Genomic DNA, 18711 nt, shown 5'->3' on the forward strand with positions numbered 1-18711 from the left:
ATACTGCAGGGGGAGCGGCAGGCAGAGGGAGAAACAGGTTCCCTGCTGAGCAAGGAGCCAGATTTGGGACTCAGTCCCAGGACCCCAGGGATCATGACACGAGCCAAAGGCAGATGCTTAACCAACTGAGCCACCCACGTGTCCCTAAATAAATCTTTTTACAAAAGAATAAAGGATATTTTTGTGGAGCTAGAGAATTCTAGACAGTTTTTTCAGTTTTTTCTTTCACTTCTTTAAAGATGTAGTTCCATTGTTTTCCATCAGAAATCTCATGTCCTCTTTATCTCTGTTTCTCTGTAGGTAACGTGTCCTTTTCCTCGGGCTGCTGTTAAGTTTTCTATCGTTGATTTTGAGACATTTGATTATGATATCACTTGGGACCCTTTTTATGTTTCCTGTGATTAGGGTGTGTGGAGCTTTCTGGATGTGTGAGTTTATAACCTTTGTCAAATCTGAAACATTTCTGGCCACTATTTCTTCACTTTTTTTTTTTTTTTTTTTTTTTTGCTACACCCTTCCTTCACCCCTCCCCCCATCCCTCCACCGCCCAGGGGCTTTGTTACCCCTTTTGTTGCTTCTTTGTTACATTTAACAAATCACCCCTTAAATTAAATCTTAGCTCACTGAAGCTGCCTCACAACTACCGTATGTTCTCTTTATGCTTAAAACTCTTTTCCTCTCTGTTTCATTTTGGCCATGGTGTGGCCAGTTTTTATTATGATGCCTTTAAATCTATTAGCCTTTTATCCTGCAGTGTGCAGTCTCCCATTCCCATCCAGCGTATTCTTCTTTTCTGATACTCTAGTCGTTGACACCAGCCCCTTGGGCATTTTTAAAGATCTTCCTCTATTGTCTTAGATATATGGCATACAGTAGCAATAACTTGGATCTCTTTTCCTACTGATTCTAAGCTTTGTGTCACATCTGGCTTGATTTCCCTAGGTTGACTATTTTCTTCATTATGGATCCTCTCTTCCTGCCTTTTTGCATGCCTGGTAATCTTCGATTAGCTGCCAGGCATTGTGATTTCATTTCGCTGAGTCCTGGATATCTTTGTATTCCTTTAAATCTTCTTGAGCTTTGTCCCAGGAGGCAGCTAAGTTATTTGGAGATGGTGATCTTTTCACAGCAGAGCTCCATCCCGGGCCAATTATCCTTCACTCAGGGTAGAACCTTCTTGAGTGGAACCCTGTGGATTATGAGTTTTCCCGCTCTGACTGGTGGGAATAGGCACTATTTTCAGCCCTTGTGGATGACTTTTCCCCCTGGGCTTCATTAGTCTCTTCACAGGCACGAGTTGATCCAAGCCCTGCAGGACACGCAGGGAGACTCTCAGCAGATCTCCAGGATTTTTATCTCTGTGTAGCGTTCTCTTCTTGGATCCAGGTGATAATGGCCTGGAGTAGTAGGAATGGAAAACCAAAAGAGAGTGGGTTTGTAAAACTGAACGTATGTACAAAGACCTGGGGGCAGCCAGTGAGAAGAGAACTGGAGTTTGGAGTGGCGCTTCTCGTGGTGTCGTCCCCGACGGTGCTGGCCAGTAAGGAGAGAAGCCTAGAAACTGAGACCGTTAAGCAACATTCGTAGTTTGAGAGAGTAGACTGCTGCTTAGATTTTATGTTTTGTTTTTCAAAATATTGTAGTTTCCAAGAAAATAAGTCTGGCTGATGGAGCTGAAAAACAAAAACAAAAACCCAGCCCTTTACCACAGATAAACTGAGAGGGAAGGAGTGACCTGGAGGGTTTGGGGAGAAGGAGGTGGGAGCGGATGAGATTTTTAGCTCAGGTAGGACACGAAGGTCTTTGACAGGATCCTGGCAGCCGTGACTTAGGCTAACACTTAATAAGAGCCAACACCACATTGGACTCCCCACTGGAACCCCCCCAGTTTTGTCTTCTCCACGACATCCTCTACCAAGGAACCCACAGGGTCAGGTGACTGGCCAACCTCTCGTTTCTGTGAAGTGGCAAAGCCCAGGATGCAGCCCTCGTTGCTTTTCTACTTTCTATCTTCCACCTTGTTCCTCAGTCCGCTGAGGCTGCCCCAGTCTGGGGAAATCCAGGTGCACTGTTTCATTCGCACGGAGCCAATTTGGTTGGTTTTCCTGTCGGTTTGTATTAGTTCATTTTTTTTAATATATATATTTTTTTATTTGACAGAGAGAGAGATCACAAGTAGGCAGAGAGGCAGGCAGAGAGAGAGAGAGGAGGAAGCAGGTTCCCTGCTGAGCAGAGAGCCCGATGCGGGACTCGATCCCAGGACCCTGAGATCATGACCTGAGCCGAAGGCAGCGGCTTAACCCACTGAGCCATCCAGGCGCCCGTATTAGTTCATTTTAAGAGTTAACCTCTTCTGGAGGAAGCTGAAGAGGTAGATCAGGTAGAATTCTGTGCAAGAAAGCAAACAGTGCCTAGCTGCTCTCTATCACAAGTGGCCGTGGGGTACTTTGAAATGTTCTTGTTCAAGTACTTGAACTGAATTCTAACCGTTTTTTAATTTTTTTAAAGATTTTATTTATTTATTTGACAGACCAAGGGAGAGTACAAGCAGGGGTGCAGCACAGGAAGAGGGAGAAGCAGGCTCTCCGTTGAGCAGGGAGCCCCATGCGGGGCTTGATCCCAGGACCCTGGGATCATGACCTGAGCCGAAGGCAGAGGCTTAACCCACTGAGTCCCCAGGCACTCCACATTTTAAAGATTTTTATTAACTTGGATTTACATATGAATAGCCACGTATGATTGGTAAGCAGTGGACAACGCTGGTAGAAGTTACCCTCTTGGGACAGTATAGTAAAAACAAAATCTATAAACAGTTGCTCATTTTTACTTCCTTTTTTCAGGAACTCCTCTTGTGGCCAGGGAAACCTTCCCTTTTTACTTTCCGGGGAGGCATTTTAGACACTGAAATTTGTGATGAAGTCTTCCAGCTCAGGGCCGATTACTTTTCCAGAAGGGACAAGTAGTTCCTATTTCTGGAGGGAGGGGAGAACGGCAAGAATGGCCTGTTTAGTTTTATTTGTCAGGTTACGTGGCCGACTTCTCTTGGTGACCTCTGTGACTGTGGCCACCCTTTCCTTCATGGGGGTAGACTGGCTTCATCCAGAGTGTTCTTTTCAACTGAAGGGGTCCCCAAAGGCAAATATAAAATATCCACCATCAATAGGAAGTGGCCTTTTGACGAGTCTGTGCATTTATTAGTCAATATTTCCTAAACTTGTTGCGATTGGAAAATAAAGAGCACCTTTGACTGCTCTAAAGCTCTGGGAAAACAGTTTTTTGGTATATTTTTGGGGTGCACATCACTACGTGTTTCCTGGTGTGAGGAATTCCCCTGCCAGAAGTGGGATGATTCTGAGGCTGAATTATGAAGACGGGGCACCGACCTGCCATCCCCCTCGCCATTCTGTTGGTTGCTTGTTGTTCAGGGATGGTCCAGATCTTCACACTTCTGTTTGACCAAGACAAATCTTGGCAAGTGGAAATGCTGGTTCAGAGACTGGCCTGAGGCATTGTCTATCTTAGTGTGGTCCCTGGACCAGTCCCTTGAGCATCATGTGGGAGGGACAGGGTCTCAGGCCCTTCCTGACCTACAAGGGTCCCCGGGGATGGGGCTCAGCAGTCTGTGTTTTAACCAACCCAGCAGGTGCTTCATGGGGAAGGCCAGGAAATCCCCCTTCTCCCCCTACCCTGAGTCTGAGAGTTCTTGGGGGACAAAGAGGGTATCACGTGATAGGAAGAGTGCTGACTTCTAGCCAGAGAGCTGGGTTCAAATCCCAGTTCATAGCCACGGTGGGCAAGTGTGCCTGAGGGATTTAGCTTTTGCATAATGCGGTCCTTAAAGTGCCTCCCCTGCAAGGTGGCATTGTTGGAGGGTTAATGAGTGACATAATCTAAGCCAGTTGCCTCCACTCCTGGCGTTCTCTGTGGGTTTGGGCTGTGGTTTGGTGCCACCTAGTGGTGGTTGGCTACTAGTATGTGTGTCAGTGAAGACCTTTTTGGGTTCTGGATGGAGCAGTGGCATGGAACTTTCAGGATGGTTTCAGTGATTCCAGGAATTGCCAGGTTAGCATCTGTGTCATTGGCCAGACCTGGAATGATTCAGCCAGAAGAATACTTGCCCCCTAATTTCCTGCTTTTAAAGACCAGAAGCCTCTGGGTGCCTGGCTCGTTCAGTCAGTAGAAACATACGGCTCTTGATCTATCGGGGTTGTGAGTTCGAGTCTCACATCGGGTGTAGAGATTGCTTAAATAAATAAACGTTAAAAAATGAAAATTCCTCTCTCGATTCCTTGGTAGGAAGAGAAAAAGTGGATTCCATGTGTAGGTGTGTACTCTCAGGCATTAAATTGTGTGGGTGATCTCGTGGCACAGCAGGACAGGTGTGGGCTTCAGGGGCCTACTAACTGGGTTCCCCTCCTGCCCACTTACTACTCTGAGCCTCAGAATGTACGAACTGGAGGTGACGTTCCTCCCATCAATGTCCTGTTTTTAGGAAGAGAAAGGGAAACCCAGAAAGTGGGAGCATTTCCGGGGTGTCCTTTCTAGTGATTCGCAGGGTAATTAATTCCCGCATCTGGGCACTGCTTCGTGATATTGTCAAGTGATGGGTTTTATTTCTGCCTCATTCTTTGGTGAGCAGTTTCCCCACTTACAGGAACCAAAAACCTACGGCAGTGACAGGGAATGATGCGTGGACTTGCCTGTGAAAGGCGTGGGCTGGGGCAAAGCCAGGAAGGAGGGCTGATGGTGCAGTAACATGTGATAACATTACACGTTTTTAGACTTGTTGATATATGAGAGTTGTAAACACGGTACTTGAAACCTACAAGGCAATCAACGGATGTTAGGGTTTTATTTTTTTCTCCTACTTATAAAATATAAACAAATTGGTTGTGGGATCTAGTTTCTCAACTTAGTCTTTTTTTTTTATTATTTTTTTTAGATAGTCTTTTAAAACTGAGGTCAAAAGTGGAGTTCAGAGCATACTTAAGGCCCCACCCTTTCTCTATGGGGGAGTCCTCAATAGTAGTAAGAATAATGTTTATTATTCATAATTATTAATCTATATAATAAGTATTATAATAATATGGGATATTTATATTCTATAAATATATTGATATATTACATGTTAATATATAACATGAACATATAATTATCATATTCTATATGAATACATTAATGTCATATAAAATATAATATACAATAATTATTGATATGCATAGTATATATTATATTGATAATCTATATTATATATAAATATATTCTATATTCTATATTATTTATATATAATAGATAATATATTAATATATGATACTTCTGCTTATATAATATTAATATGACATATTATATACCAATATGATATACAATTATTATTATATATAACAATAATAATTATTATTTTAGAATAAAGAAAAACCGGATGCAGCCTTGAAGCCATTCCCTTGGCCACCAGGGTCTGGACAGGGGACTTCTCAGCTCTGGGGATCAGCAGCGACAGGATTTGACTAGCCAGCTTGGCAGTTTTTCAGAGGACAATTAAAGTCCTGCCTGCTCCTTGGTAGAAGTTTGGGGAAGTGCAGGAAAGTATCAAGAAGCACACAATCCGCAAACAAGGCTCCTCCCCACCCCTGCTCCCGAAGCATGCAGATACCATGTATGTCCACCAGAGGCACTGTCACTCTTGGGCAGATTTTTTTTTTCTTTGAATTTCTTCTTTACGCAGTTGAAATACACAATTTTTAGATCTAGCTTTATTAATTTTTGTACTGTTACATAAGGGTTTTATTTCTTTTTTTTAAATATATTTTTTTAATTTGACAGACAGAGATCACAAGTAGGCACAGAGAGTGGGGGAAGCAGGCTGCCCGCTGAGCAGAGAGCCCGATGCGGGGCTCTATCCCAGGACCCTGCGATCTTGGCCTGAGCTAAAGGCAGAGGCTTTAACCCACTGAGCCACCCAGGCACCCCATAAGGGTTTTCTTTTAAAAAAATTAAAGTATTGGGGGCACTTGCCTGGCTCAGTTGGTAGAGCATGTGACTCTCAATCTCAGGGTGGGTGAGTTCAAACCCGGTGTTGGGCGGGAAGCCTACTTTAAACAACAACAACAAAAAACTCCCGAGGGCACCTAGGTGGCTCAGTCAGTTGAGCCTCTGACTCTTGGTTTCCATTCCGACCTTGGTCTCCAGGGTCGTGGGACCAAGCCCCGGGCAGAGCCCTATTTGGGGCTCTATGCTCCGGGCAGAGCCTTCTCGAGATTCTTCCCCCTCCTCCCTCTCCCTTACCCTTTGCTCCTCCCCACCCCCATGCGCACTCCCTCTCTCAAAATAAATAAACGAATAAAAATCTTTAAGAAACAAAAGCATCGCTTTTCAAATTATTAAATACATAATTCTAGAAAATGTTAATGTAAGTGTATGAAAGCAAAAAGTGAAATTCTGATACCATCTGCAGGTGTCCCTAATAGTAGAAAAAAAAATGTCAAATATCGAAACATATAAAGTAGTCAGAGGAGTTCCCTGTAATACAACCTACCAGAGCTGCGTGATACTGGATAAGTTTAAACAGCACTATTGACAGTGCAGTTTCCTGATAAAATACCATCTTACCAGTGCCAAGCCCTGTCAGTTTCAGAATACGGCATTCTAGAGTTTTCTCTCATTGGCGTATCAGCATGTGTGCGTATGTACGTAAGTTCCTGAAATGGAATTGTGCAGCTGCCCAACTTGCATTTTTCATTTATTAATGTGTTTTGAGTAACCGTAACCATCTCTAGGATAAGCATTCGCCAGTCTCACTGAAACACGTACTTGAACCGTCCTTGAAACGGCCGCATAATATCTCATCATTTTGATGTACTCTGTTTTACGTAATCGTTTCTCCTAAGGCTTCTGGTGTGGACCTAAGTAAATATCTATTCACATTTCTGAGTCTTTCCTTAAGCGAAGTCCCGGAGAGCCGCACCGAGTCACTTTTTAAAGTTTCTCTCCAGGGAGAGTTTATCATTTTACACTCTCATCAGTAGCTTACAGAAATATGCCAGGAGGACCGTCATAAATGGCTGTGATCATTTAAGAAATGTTTGTTGATGTTATAAATGAAAAAGCTCTTGTTTGTCTTTCTTAGGGCGCTAGAGCACTTGGCCCTTGACGGGTTTAATAACCCTTCTCTATAATCTCTGAAACAGAGGTGACATGCCCTTTATTAAAACAGAAAGTTAATTCCCAGCTCAGATTCCTTGGAACTTCCTGGACTCCGTTCCTGGAACCAGAGCCGCGTGTTCTCTGCATTGGATCAGAAGCCGCATCTCTGTCTAGGAAGCCCTGTGCTGTTTCCAGACGGCCCCCTCGCTCTCTCCAGGGGCCGCTATGGGATCTGCAGCCTCGCCTCCTTTCCCCTCGCAACCTGGGGGCAGCAAAACAAGCCAGCCCCATCCCCAGGCTGGACTTTGGTTTTCCTTGTGGTCAGACAGTGTTGGGCATTGTTTTCCCTTGTGGTGGACTATTTGTGTCCTTCCTGTCCCCGTGGTTGCCGGGGGAGGGACTGGAGGCTCTCACCCAGGTGCCTGATTGGAACAAAAATATGGGAGAGGCTACTCTAGTTAGTTCTCATTTTCCTGCGTACAACTTTAAGTTTGCTGGAATTTTTTTTTTTATCGAGGGGAAAGTGAGATCTTTATAAATGAACTTCCTATGGCTGTAAGGGGGGGGGGTTCTGTCAATGAACCTTGAAATCATTTAGTTATAAGTGCCCCTTCTTGTCACCCTAGTTTCACAGTCAGGAAATGCTTGTGAAGGTTCTAGAACCGTCCAGAAGTGAATGTAACTAACTTTGAGGAAGGACAGGAAAGAAAGTTTGGAGAGCTACAGGCTTGCCTTGTAGACTTCTAACATATGCCCCATTGTTCTTTCCACACTCCCTCATCCTATTTTAATTTGTTTCAGGTTATGAAAATAATATATAATCATTGCAGGAAAAAATAAAAACCACCCATTTTCTATACTCAGAGATAATGACTATTAACATTTTGTATGCATTTGCTGTGTATGAACATACACATAATTTTGTGAACATACAGGTGTGTGAACACGTTTCCATATCTGTACTCATACACAAATAGGCTTTATACCACCTTCTGAAGTATTTTAAATATCTCTCTGTGTCATCAAGTCTTTTTTTGAAAACCTTTTTTTATGGCTATAAATAATAGTATAAATGCTATTATTTATTTAATAGGAATTACATATTTGCTTAATGCTCATTTTTAAAGTTATTTTATTTTTTAATGTTTTAAATGTTTTTTGAAGGTTTTATTTAGGGAGAGAGTGTGAGCGCACAAGCAGAGGGAGGGACAGAGGGAGAGGGAGAATCTCAAGCAGATTCCCCATTGAGTGTGGAGTCCCACGTGGGGCTCGATCTCACGACCCTGAGGTCATGACCTGAGTTCATGAGCCAAATTCAAGAGTCTGATGCTTCACCAATTGAGCCATCCAGGCATCCCTCAGCTGTTTTAAATAATGTTGAAGTGAAGATCCTTTACACAATCCAACTCTGATTATTTCCTTAGGATAAATTCCTGCAGTGGAATTTTTCAGTCAAAATAATCCGAACTTTCTAAATCCTATTGATATTTGATACCAAATTCTCTCTCATAAGCTTATCTAGTTTCTGCTCTCCCTCACAGAGTAAGGAGTGTCTTCAGTGTGATTACTAATATGAGCAGGGAGAGGGAGGGGCCGAGGGAGAGGAACAGATTCCCCACTGAGCAGGGAGCAGGACATGGGGCTCGTTGGGGGGCGGGGGGCTCAATCCCTGGACCCTGGGGATCATGACCTGAGCCAAAGGCAGACACTTAACTGACGGAGCCACCCAGGTGCCCCTCTTCGCTTATTTTTCTATATGGACTGTTAATTGAATTACTCGCGTATGAGGACAAATTAAGTTGTTTTTGTCCTACAGTGTGATGTTTTCTCTGGTTTGTCATTTGCCTTTGGCTTATAGTATTTCACCTAAAGAAGGTGTGTGTGTGTGTGTGTTTGTGTATAGTTTCAAAACTCCAGGAAAGCACAGTAGGAAATAACCTTTGTTTACCTGCCACCCAGAATGCACGGACATTTATATGTCCTCCTTTGGACTTATTTCTGATAAAGGAAGTAGAATATAACAGATAAATTGGAATTGTCCTGGTTCCCCTTCCCACATGCCATTTCCCCCTTCCCCAGGACAGGAACTGTTACGAATTCAGTGTATGGATCCTTCCAGTCCCAGTTTTTCTTCTGTTATCACATAAAAAATATACAGCACTAGTTTGTGTGTGCATATGTGTTTGTTCATGATTTAATGTGTGTGTATATATATATATTTTTTAATGTGTGTATATATATTTTAATGTGTGTATACACACACACACACACACACACACACACTATCCTATAGCATATATATCATTGAGCAATTTTCCTTATTTGCACAGCAGTGTGTTCAGTTCAGTTCCCAACGATAGATACAAATTTAGTTCATGCATTTTGACTGCTGTGTGGTATCGCATCCATTGACTATAACTCCAAATTCTCCCTCAATGTATTTCTCAATTTTTCTACTTGGATGAACATTAAAGATGCTGCTGGGTATCTAGGTTATTTTTGCAATGCTACAGTGAAGCCCTATGTGCTTCTCCTTCTGCGCATTGTGAGATCTTCTCAAAGGGAACCCCTAGGGGTATGTGCTGGGCATGTAGGTTTTCCGCTTTCTGGGCTCTTGCCGAATTCTTCCCAGGGTACTCGTGCTGATCGACACTCCCACTCCCATCGTGCTGATCCGGAAAGATTTCTTCTTGTCCCCACCTTCACCATGACATGGTACTGCCAGGCTTAGTGATTTTAGTCCATCCGGCACTGAGACAGCATCTCCTTGTGGTTTTAATTTGCATATCCTGGTTGCTGGTAGGATTGAACATCTTGTAAAATGGTTACTGCCTAGAGTTTAACAGATTCTCTCTGCATTTTCACTTCTTATCCTTCGCTCGGCTTTTCCGTCGGGTTATCTTGGTCGGATGGGCGCTTGGTGTTCTTTACGTTTTCGATGACTACTGCCTTGGTACATGCATTGCAGCATCTTCTGGCCCCCGGCCTGCCTGCCTTTTTATTTCTCCAACTTGCCCTTGATTGCCTGCAGTCAGACCACGGCCAAGCCGTCCTCCTATGAGGCCAAGTTGAAGTTAACGTTCTGTCCTCAAGGAGTGCAGCGTATATGAGAAAGTTCTATAGGAACTGATCAGAGGGATGGGGAGACACCAAGATAGCAGTGGGTCTCCCAGCAACAAGCAGGACACCGAGAAGGGCAGGGCCTTCCTGGGGAGGGGGCTGCAGGGGCAGGGGCGTGGAGGGTCAGCCCCAGAATCTGCGTCCTTCCAGGCTTCTTTCTGTCTTCCCTTGCTCCTTGTTCTCGCCACACGACCTCCACTTGCCATCCTCTGACCCGCTCCCTCTCCCTCCCTGCTCAGAACCGTTTGGCTTTTCAACAGTTTTATTTTCTGAACTTTGTATATGTTGTTTTATGTTGAACAGAGTTTGGATTTTTGATGTCCTGTGGATCAACCTTTACCTTCATAAGGTGTGCCTTTTGTATCTTATGGGAGAAAGACCGTTGCTCACATTTTCTTATGATAACTTTTGTTTTTCACACTCAAGGTCTTTAATCTCTCTGGAGCTTTTTGCTTTTGTAGTTACACTTCTTTTTTTGTGGCTTTTCCTCTGCACTGACTGATCCTTTCCAGGCCCTCTCTAAGCCCCAGCAGGTCTGTGTCACCGGCTTTTCTCTGTTGCCTTGTGCTCTTGGCCGGCTCTGGGGGTCCCAGGCAAGGGTGCTCGGTGCTTTAATCAAGGTGGTTTCTCTGCCTGGAGCCCCATTAGCGTTTGCACAACATTTGGTGAGCTTGGTTTCATGTCGCGGATCCTGGCTCCAAGGGGTGTGATTCCGCTAGAGTTTAGAAGGCGTTCAGTTTTGGAAACTTGCACGGTCTGTTGCACGTGTGGTGTGCCTGGTGCTGGAAGTGTTCTTAGATCTGGGAACGCCTCGGAGTTATGGACCCAGGGTCTCCTACAAAGATGCTCCTTGAACATGTGACCTTCTGTATTTTTTCATTAGGGATCAAGGGCATTGGTAAACTGTGCTAGTCTTGCCAGTGTCCTAGCTTTATGGAAACGAAAGTTACACCTAAGCAGCGGGGGGGTGCCTTGAATTTTTCCCACCCTTCCTCACCCCGTTTAGATCAGGGGAAAACAAGAAAAATCATTATCTGTCCAACAATATGTATTTTCTGTATAGTTGAGATGGAAAGAGACATGAAAATAAAGGAAATAAAGTTGACCAATTTCTAGGACTTTCCTGATAGGCTGTCACCAGTGTCCCCTGGAGCACATGTCAACGGTAACATCCCAAACACCTGTGGGAAACAGCTCACACGAAACTGTTGCCCTGCACCCCAGCCCACCCCACCCCTTCCCGTTCCCACCAGATGTCTCAGTGGGCTCTTTCTCAGTGGAGAGGAAGTGGGAGAAGGGGGCGTAGGATGATTCCCAAGGCAGCGCTGGTGTCCTCGGCCACACCCACCCGCCAGGGGCCCGGCCGTCCCGCCTCCACCTGCCCAGAGCCAGGGGCGGCCAGCAGCTTTCTGTAACCACACACACCCCTAGGGACACTTGGCATCTTGTGCATGTTTGTTTCTATTTAAACACACTTTGCCTTTCTTTTCTCCTTTTTTCAAACCGCACACATCATCTTCTTTTCATTCTGCCTTTGTGTTTTTCCCTTAGGCCGGAAGCTGAGAGGAAAAGCCTTTTATTTTGTCAACGGCAAGGTGTTTTGTGAGGAAGACTTCCTGGTGAGTTTGTTACCCTAACCTCCCCTGCTCGAAGTCCTGAACAGAATTAGGGGCAGGGGCCAGGCAGAAGAGGGTGGTTTCTGTCTGTGATCCCCGGTGCCAGCAGGGAAGCTGAGCGCAGCCAGAGAAGGGGGTCCTGACTTTCCCTCAGTAGATGCCCTGGGTGGCCCTTGTTCCCGAAGCAAATGACAAGCCACAGAATTATGTACTGGGAAGGGACTTGAGGGTCACTTGGCCTGTCCTCTTGTGTTCTGCCCATTTGCCTACCCCACCGCTCTCTTAAACCTCCGGACTGGGGTTCAGTTTTGGGTGGAGCCCAAGAATTTGTATTTCTTTTTTTTTTTTAAAGATTTTATTTATTTGTTTATTTGGCAGACAGAGATCACAAGTAGGCAGAGAAGCAGGCAAAGAGAGAGAGAGGGGGAAGCAGTCTCCCCGCCGAGCTGAGAGCCAGATGTGGGGCTCGATCCCAGGACCCTGTGATCATGACCTGAGCCTAAGGCAGAGGCTTAACCCACTGAGCCACCCAGGTGCCCCAAGAATTTGCATTTCCTACAAGTTCCCAGGTCATGTCAGGGAACTCTTCTTTGAGAACCACTGGCTTAGAGGCTAAAGCCTCTCTATGCATAGCCTCTTACACAGAGCCCGGCATGTTGTGGGTGCCCAGATGCGGCTCTTGTTCGGGTGAGTGGTATTGGTATGTGTAATGGCTTCGTGGCAGAAGCTGTTCTATGATTCATCACACAACTGTGTTGTCCTCTAGGAAACAACAGATTCCTGTATAGAGTGACACTTCTTTCTGTTAAGTTCCTTGTCATCCTTGTGACTGGGCACATGGCTGGGTCAGCTGTCCTGCCTGGCTTTAACTTTCTTTTCTTTTTCCTCTGTAGTACTCTGGGTTCCAGCAGTCTGCCGACAGGTGTTTTCTTTGTGGGCATCTAATCATGGACATGGTGAGTAGGGTCATCGGAACGAGATGACGGCATGGCGGGAGCGGAAGGCAGTCACAGAAATAGAAACTGTGGAAAACTGTGTTTCCTAACTTGATTTGTGGTTGCATCTGGTTTTATTAAGAGAAGACCTGCGTAAGGCTGCTGCTTGCTCTACAAGAAGCCATATTGTTGGCTTTTACTGGAGTTAGCATCTTTAATCATGTAGTTCACACAGTGTTGTGTTTCTGATGATGCTCGTTTCTCTGGGGGTGTTGGGTCACACCGGCCTCCCTCTGATTTTCTGTGTCCCCGTGGTGTCCCAGGTGAGATGCCAAATCCCAAACATCATCACCTTTGGAGTTCGGTACGAAAAGTCAGATAAACAGAGTTGTCGGTGCCCCGTGTTCTGCCTGACTCCATCCGTTCTTAAGATGATCCGTTCCTAAGATGCCGGCCTGTCGTTAGTTCTGAGACACCCGAACAAGGAGCAAGTTTTATACATCCTGTTCCTCACTCCGCCACTAGCCCTTTGAGCTTGTCTTGGGCCTCAGTATCTTTATCTCTTCAGTGGGGACAGTGTTTCTTTCCTGGCCTCCTTATAGGGTAAGGTTGTAAGGTTAACAAATGCTGAATACTTAGTCTGTCTCAGGGATCAAACTGTTCACCATTGGCGATCAGGCCTCAAGAGTTTCTTCAATAAACTGGTCAAGGAAAATTATTATATAATATTCTTTTAGTTGGAAAGAAATAAAATCCCTCTCTAAGCTGACCCATTAATTCCATTCTGAAGAAGGGAATTGTTAATCATTGCTATTTTTTTTCTTTCACCTTTTTTTTGAGAAACAACTCCTAGAGTAAAGGATGTACATCTTAAGTGTACAAGTGAATGAAGTTTTGCATACGCACATATGTAACCCCACCCAGGTCAAAGTGTGGATATTTCCCATATGCCACACCCCAGAAACTTCCTTCTTGTCTTCCTCCCCGTCCGGAACCCCTCCTCCAAAGGTACTCTCTATTCTGAGCTCTATTGCCCCTGTTGGTTTTGCTGGTCCTGGAACTGCATATAAATGGAATGATATAGCATAGAGTCCTTTGAGTCTGTCTTTTCTCACTTAGAAAATGTTGTTGTTTAAATATTTTGTGTATTTATTTGGCAGAGAAAGAGAGAGAGCAAACAAGCAGGGGGAGCGACAGAGGGAGAGGGAGAAGCAGGGAGCCTAACGTGGGGCTCGATCTGAGGACCCTGAGATCATGAACTGAGCCACAGGCAGACACTTAACTGACTGAGCCACCCAGGAGCCCCTTTGTAGTTTTTTTGAGGGGGCGGGCAGGGGCAGCCGGAGAGGGAGAGAGAATCTTAAGCAGGCTCCATGCCCAATGTGGAACCCCGTGTGGGGCTCAAACTCACGACCCTGAGATCATGACTTGAGCCAAAGTTGAGAGTCAGATGCTTAACCAACTGAGGCACCCAGGCACCCCTAGCAAGCGTTCTTGAAGTTCATCCATGTTGTGGCTTGCGTCCGTAGTTGGTTTATTTTCATTGCTGGGTAGACTTCTGCTGGACAGCGAGAGCAGTTTCTGTATCTGCTGTTCTGCTGCTGGGGATTTGGGCGGTTGCCAGTTTGAGGCTATCTAGGAATAAAGCTGCTATGAGTATCGTTGCTGGACATCAACACTCATTTCCGCTGGTTTCTTGCTAATGTGTGTGAAACAGCAGTGAATTGGAGCCTGCCCTGTTCATGAGGAGAACCTGCTGTTGTCCACTCCTGGATACACCCTGGTGGAGCTTAGCCCCGGGTGGGCAGAGTCCTCACTGGCAACCAAGGCCTCCTCACACCCCCCCAGGCAAGGCAGGCAGGAGCCACACCCCCTCACCCGTACCTTCCGCAGATGCCAGGCAGACTCCACAGGCATCCAGTTCTTTGGCAGAACTGGTCCTCAATTTAAGAGTCCTTCTGACAAACCCACTGCATACGAGTCCAAAGTGTCCAAATGTCCAAACACGATTATACGCTCTTTTTATTTCCAGGTATCCTAAGCCTACTTGGGGCCTCATGGTAGTTCAGTTACCTCCTGCTTCATGGTACATCACCGCCCAAGACATAGTCGTTTAAAACAGCTGTGACTTCTTTATGGTGATTCGTGGAACTCTGTCGGTCACAAGTCAGTGGGATGATTCTTCTGTTCCGCGTGACATTGTCTGGGGTCTCCTATGCAGCGGTTTTCGGCTGGTGTCCCAGTTGAGTGCCCACGATGGCCTCTCCCTCCCAGGCCTTTCTCCCTGTGACCAGGGATCCCATTCAGTCGTCTACCTTGAACTTCCTACAGCAAAAGAGGGAGGGAGGCTGCCAGACTCCTTAAGTCTTTGACTCGAGAATCTCCCCACATCATTTCGTCCCCATTCTGTAGATCACAGAAGATCACAAGGCCGCTCTCAGTACCCAGCAGAGCGGTGAGGGGGTGACTGTCCTCCAATTCTTGAAGTGAGGACCAGCCTCTCATGGCGGAAAGGGAAGGAATGAAGCTTTGGAGACCATCTCTAGCCCACGAGGATAATGCCGAGTTGAACCTGGATCCTTGCGGGTCTCCCCTAGGACTGGAAAACTTTGAGCAAGCGTCTGTCTGGTAGTGACACCCTTAAGAACCCTTAACTGCTGCCAAGACTTTTTTATACTGCAGGAAAAGATCTCCCACAGGCACCATTCTTGGTTCTCCAAGAAAAGCAGGCAGTGGTCCAGTTCTTCATACAAATTAGCTGTGTCGCCCCCACCTCCCCGGTTAGTACAGGGGAATGTTCTGAGCGCACAGGTTGAAACCGGGCATTTTCCCCACATTAAAAAGAATTATCGCAGGGAGTCAGCATGTGGCAAAATGGCCTCAGTGTCCTGCCATGCCGTAGGCACACTGTGGGTGAAGTTCATTTCAGGGTCTCTTCTGCCAACATGGCGTTTGCTGGGGAGCAAAATGCGTTCCGAGGTCCACATTGCCATGTGGACTTTGGAAGCCCAGCATGTTGTTTGCCCATTTTGGCAGCTGACTGCAGAGCAAGAGGGGCCTCACAGGTTAGTGACGCACCCGAGGGAGCGAGGAAGCTGGAGAGCTGAGTCCTCAGAGGAAGCTGGGAGAGCACATGAAGCCGCCAGCTTGCCTCCGTGGCTGCTGCATGTGACGTGTGGCATTGGCCTTGGGGGGAAGCAGGCCTTGAGGGGAAGCAGGCCTTGGGCGCTGGCAGGCCTGCACCTTTCCTGCAGGTGTCCCATGTACTGGCACAAACTCAGACTGGTGGTTCTGCAATTTTAGCATGCCCTGGAATCATTTTTTTGAAGACACCAACCACTGGCCTTGACCCTAGCACTTCCGATTCTGGAGATCAGGGATGGGGCCCAAGAATGCACATTTTTAAACAAGCTCCCAGGTGATGCTGATCCTGCAGGTCTGGGGACCACACTTTGAGAGGCACTGATTTAATAGGAAACCAGTGTGACGTCACCTAGCAAGCAGGTTGGAGGTAGGCAGTTCCGTTCTGCAGGGAGGTAGTTGGTCACTCGCTGATGTCACCAAAGATGTTTCTCGAGTATCTTCTCTCCCCTACCCTGCATGTCTTGGGTTCTGTCCTGGTTCCAGGACAGCTTCTTACCTCTCCAGGCATCGCAACCTGACACTAAGATGAAGAAGGTTTGTGGGACTTCTCCACTTTGTGTGTAAAAACAACAGCAACAGGGTACCTGAGTGACTCAGCTGGTCAAGTGTCTGACCCCTGATTTCTGCTCAGGTCGTGATATTGAGGTCCTGGGATCGAGCCCCACATAGGGTTCCGTGCTTGGCAGGGGGGAGGCCGCCTGGGGATGTTCTCGCTCTGCCCCTCCTGCTGTGCGTGAGCATGGGGTCGCTTTCTCTCACATAAATAAATCTTAAAAACAAAACCGATAACAGTAACAAAGAAGCTTTGCTAATGCTTGGATTTGAAATAATCAGCGTTTGAATCACAGTGTCCGGATTATCAAACTGAGCTGCTGCGGAGAGAAAGCTGCTTAGGAGGAGGCATCTGGGAGGCAGAACTTAAGAGGTTTTCTGAGCTCCGCCATTTCCATGTGGAATTAACTTTAATCCTTCCGTGGACCAGACGCTTCCTAAAGCTGGGACGGAGCCTGGCGCCGCCCTGCCTGCTTCTCACCATTTTCCTGCGAGGATCTGCTGGAGAGCCTTCCAGATTCTCTACGGGAGGCTGATGTCCAGGGGAAGGATCCCGTTTGGCTCCCTCCTGTTGACGCATTTACCTAGATTTGCCGTTCCCACCACGCCCTCTCTTGACCTCGGTCCAAGGGGGTCCCTCGGCCTGGCCTGTTCCCCTCCTTTACGCCGTCCAACCCGTCCCCGTAACCGCCCCTGAGCCCCGGCCTCTTCTTTTCTGCCCCCAGATCCTGCAGGCCCTCGGGAAGTCCTACCACCCCGGCTGCTTCCGCTGCGTCATCTGTAACGAGTGTTTGGACGGGGTGCCCTTCACCGTGGACTCCGAGAACAAGATCTACTGTGTCCGAGATTACCACAAGTAAGGAGGGGCGGGGCGCGGGCGGCGTTGGTCTCGCTGAGTGAAGGGGGGACACCCGCTGGAGTTCACCCGCAGGCTCTGCTTGAACCCTGAGTCCACAGTCCGGCAAAGGGTGTAGCGGGGCCCTCGGGAGGTCAGGGGACGCCCGTGCAGGCAGGAACTGGTAACAGAATCATGTTTCCTGAAAAATCAGACTCTGGATCCCTAGCATCAGATTCCCGGCTAGGCCTCAGGAGGCCTCTGCCAAGCCTGGTGGCTCTGGCTTGACCTAAGTTCCTAAGGCAGAGACAGGGCTGGCGGCCGCGAACCTCCATCTGCCTGGGCCTGTGCTGGGTGAACGAGGGGAGCGAACAGGTTAGTCTCCATCCCCAGTAGAGTGAGAGGGGACCAGCCAGGCTTGTTACCGCTGGGCGATAATCTCAAAGTGCTACTGAAACACCTCCCAGAGAATGAGCCAGACTGGTTTTTTTATTTTTTTATTTATTTTTTTTTTAATTTTATTTATTTATCAGAGAGAGAGAGGGGAAGAGAGAGAGCACAGGCAGACAGAATGGCAGGCAGAGGCAGAGGGAGAAGCAGGCTCCCTGCTGAGCAAAGAGCCCGATGTGGGACTCGATCCCAGGACGCTGGGATCATGACCTGAGCTGAAGGCAGCTGCTTTACCAACTGAGCCACTCAGGTGTCCCCAGACTGGTTTTTTTAAAATAAAGATTTTATTTATTAGAGAGAGAGAGAGAGAGAGAGCATGTGCATAAGCAGGGGGAGGGGCAGAGGGAGACGCCGACTCCCCGCTGAGCAGAGAGCCGGATGCAGGACTTGAACCCAGGACCCCAGGATCATGACCTGAGCCTCAGGCAGATGTTCGCCGACTAAGCCACCCCGGTACCCCGGGGACAGGCAGGCCAGCTGTGAGGAAGGCTCAGTGTGGGCTCCAGGGCTTGCCTCCCAGGAACAGCACCATACTCCTTTTACCGCCTCTTTGCTTCTCCCGGCAGAGTGCTGGCCCCCAAGTGTGCAGCGTGCGGGCTTCCCATCCTTCCACCGGAGGTAAGATGCTTTTTCAGACCTGTTCTTGGCGTCTTCCATGGCATGAATACCTCCCCGAGGTCTTCTACAAGATCTGTGTCCTGTCCTTGTGCCTTTGAAAAATATCGTCCTAAAATCTCACATTAAGAGTGTCCTCACAAGAAGCCCCTCTCTTCTTGGCGGGCTTCCCTAGCCCAGAGCCCTTCATGCGCCCTATTCAGCCCTATAATCGGGTCATACTCCCTGACATGCTAGTGGCTTCCAGATGAGAAGATGAGCAGAAAGTTTGCCTTTCATTCATTTTAAAAAAAAAAAAATCACT

The 18711-nt window shown here is 47.0% G+C and overlaps 1 protein-coding gene across 1 annotated transcript in view; it reads left to right on the forward strand.

The window, feature by feature from the left end:
* LIMD1 (LIM domain containing 1) overlaps positions 1-18711 on the forward strand; it is a 63994-nt gene that overhangs the window by 40035 nt on the left and 5248 nt on the right. The window contains exons 3-6 of the mRNA XM_059389551.1: positions 11812-11879; positions 12770-12832; positions 17233-17363; positions 18359-18410. Coding sequence (XP_059245534.1) covers positions 11812-11879; positions 12770-12832; positions 17233-17363; positions 18359-18410 — 314 coding nt within the window. The remainder of the gene's footprint in view (positions 1-11811; positions 11880-12769; positions 12833-17232; positions 17364-18358; positions 18411-18711) is intronic.

This window comes from Mustela nigripes, chromosome 2 (genome assembly GCF_022355385.1).
Source record: "Mustela nigripes isolate SB6536 chromosome 2, MUSNIG.SB6536, whole genome shotgun sequence".
Classification (NCBI taxonomy): Eukaryota; Metazoa; Chordata; class Mammalia; order Carnivora; family Mustelidae; genus Mustela; species Mustela nigripes.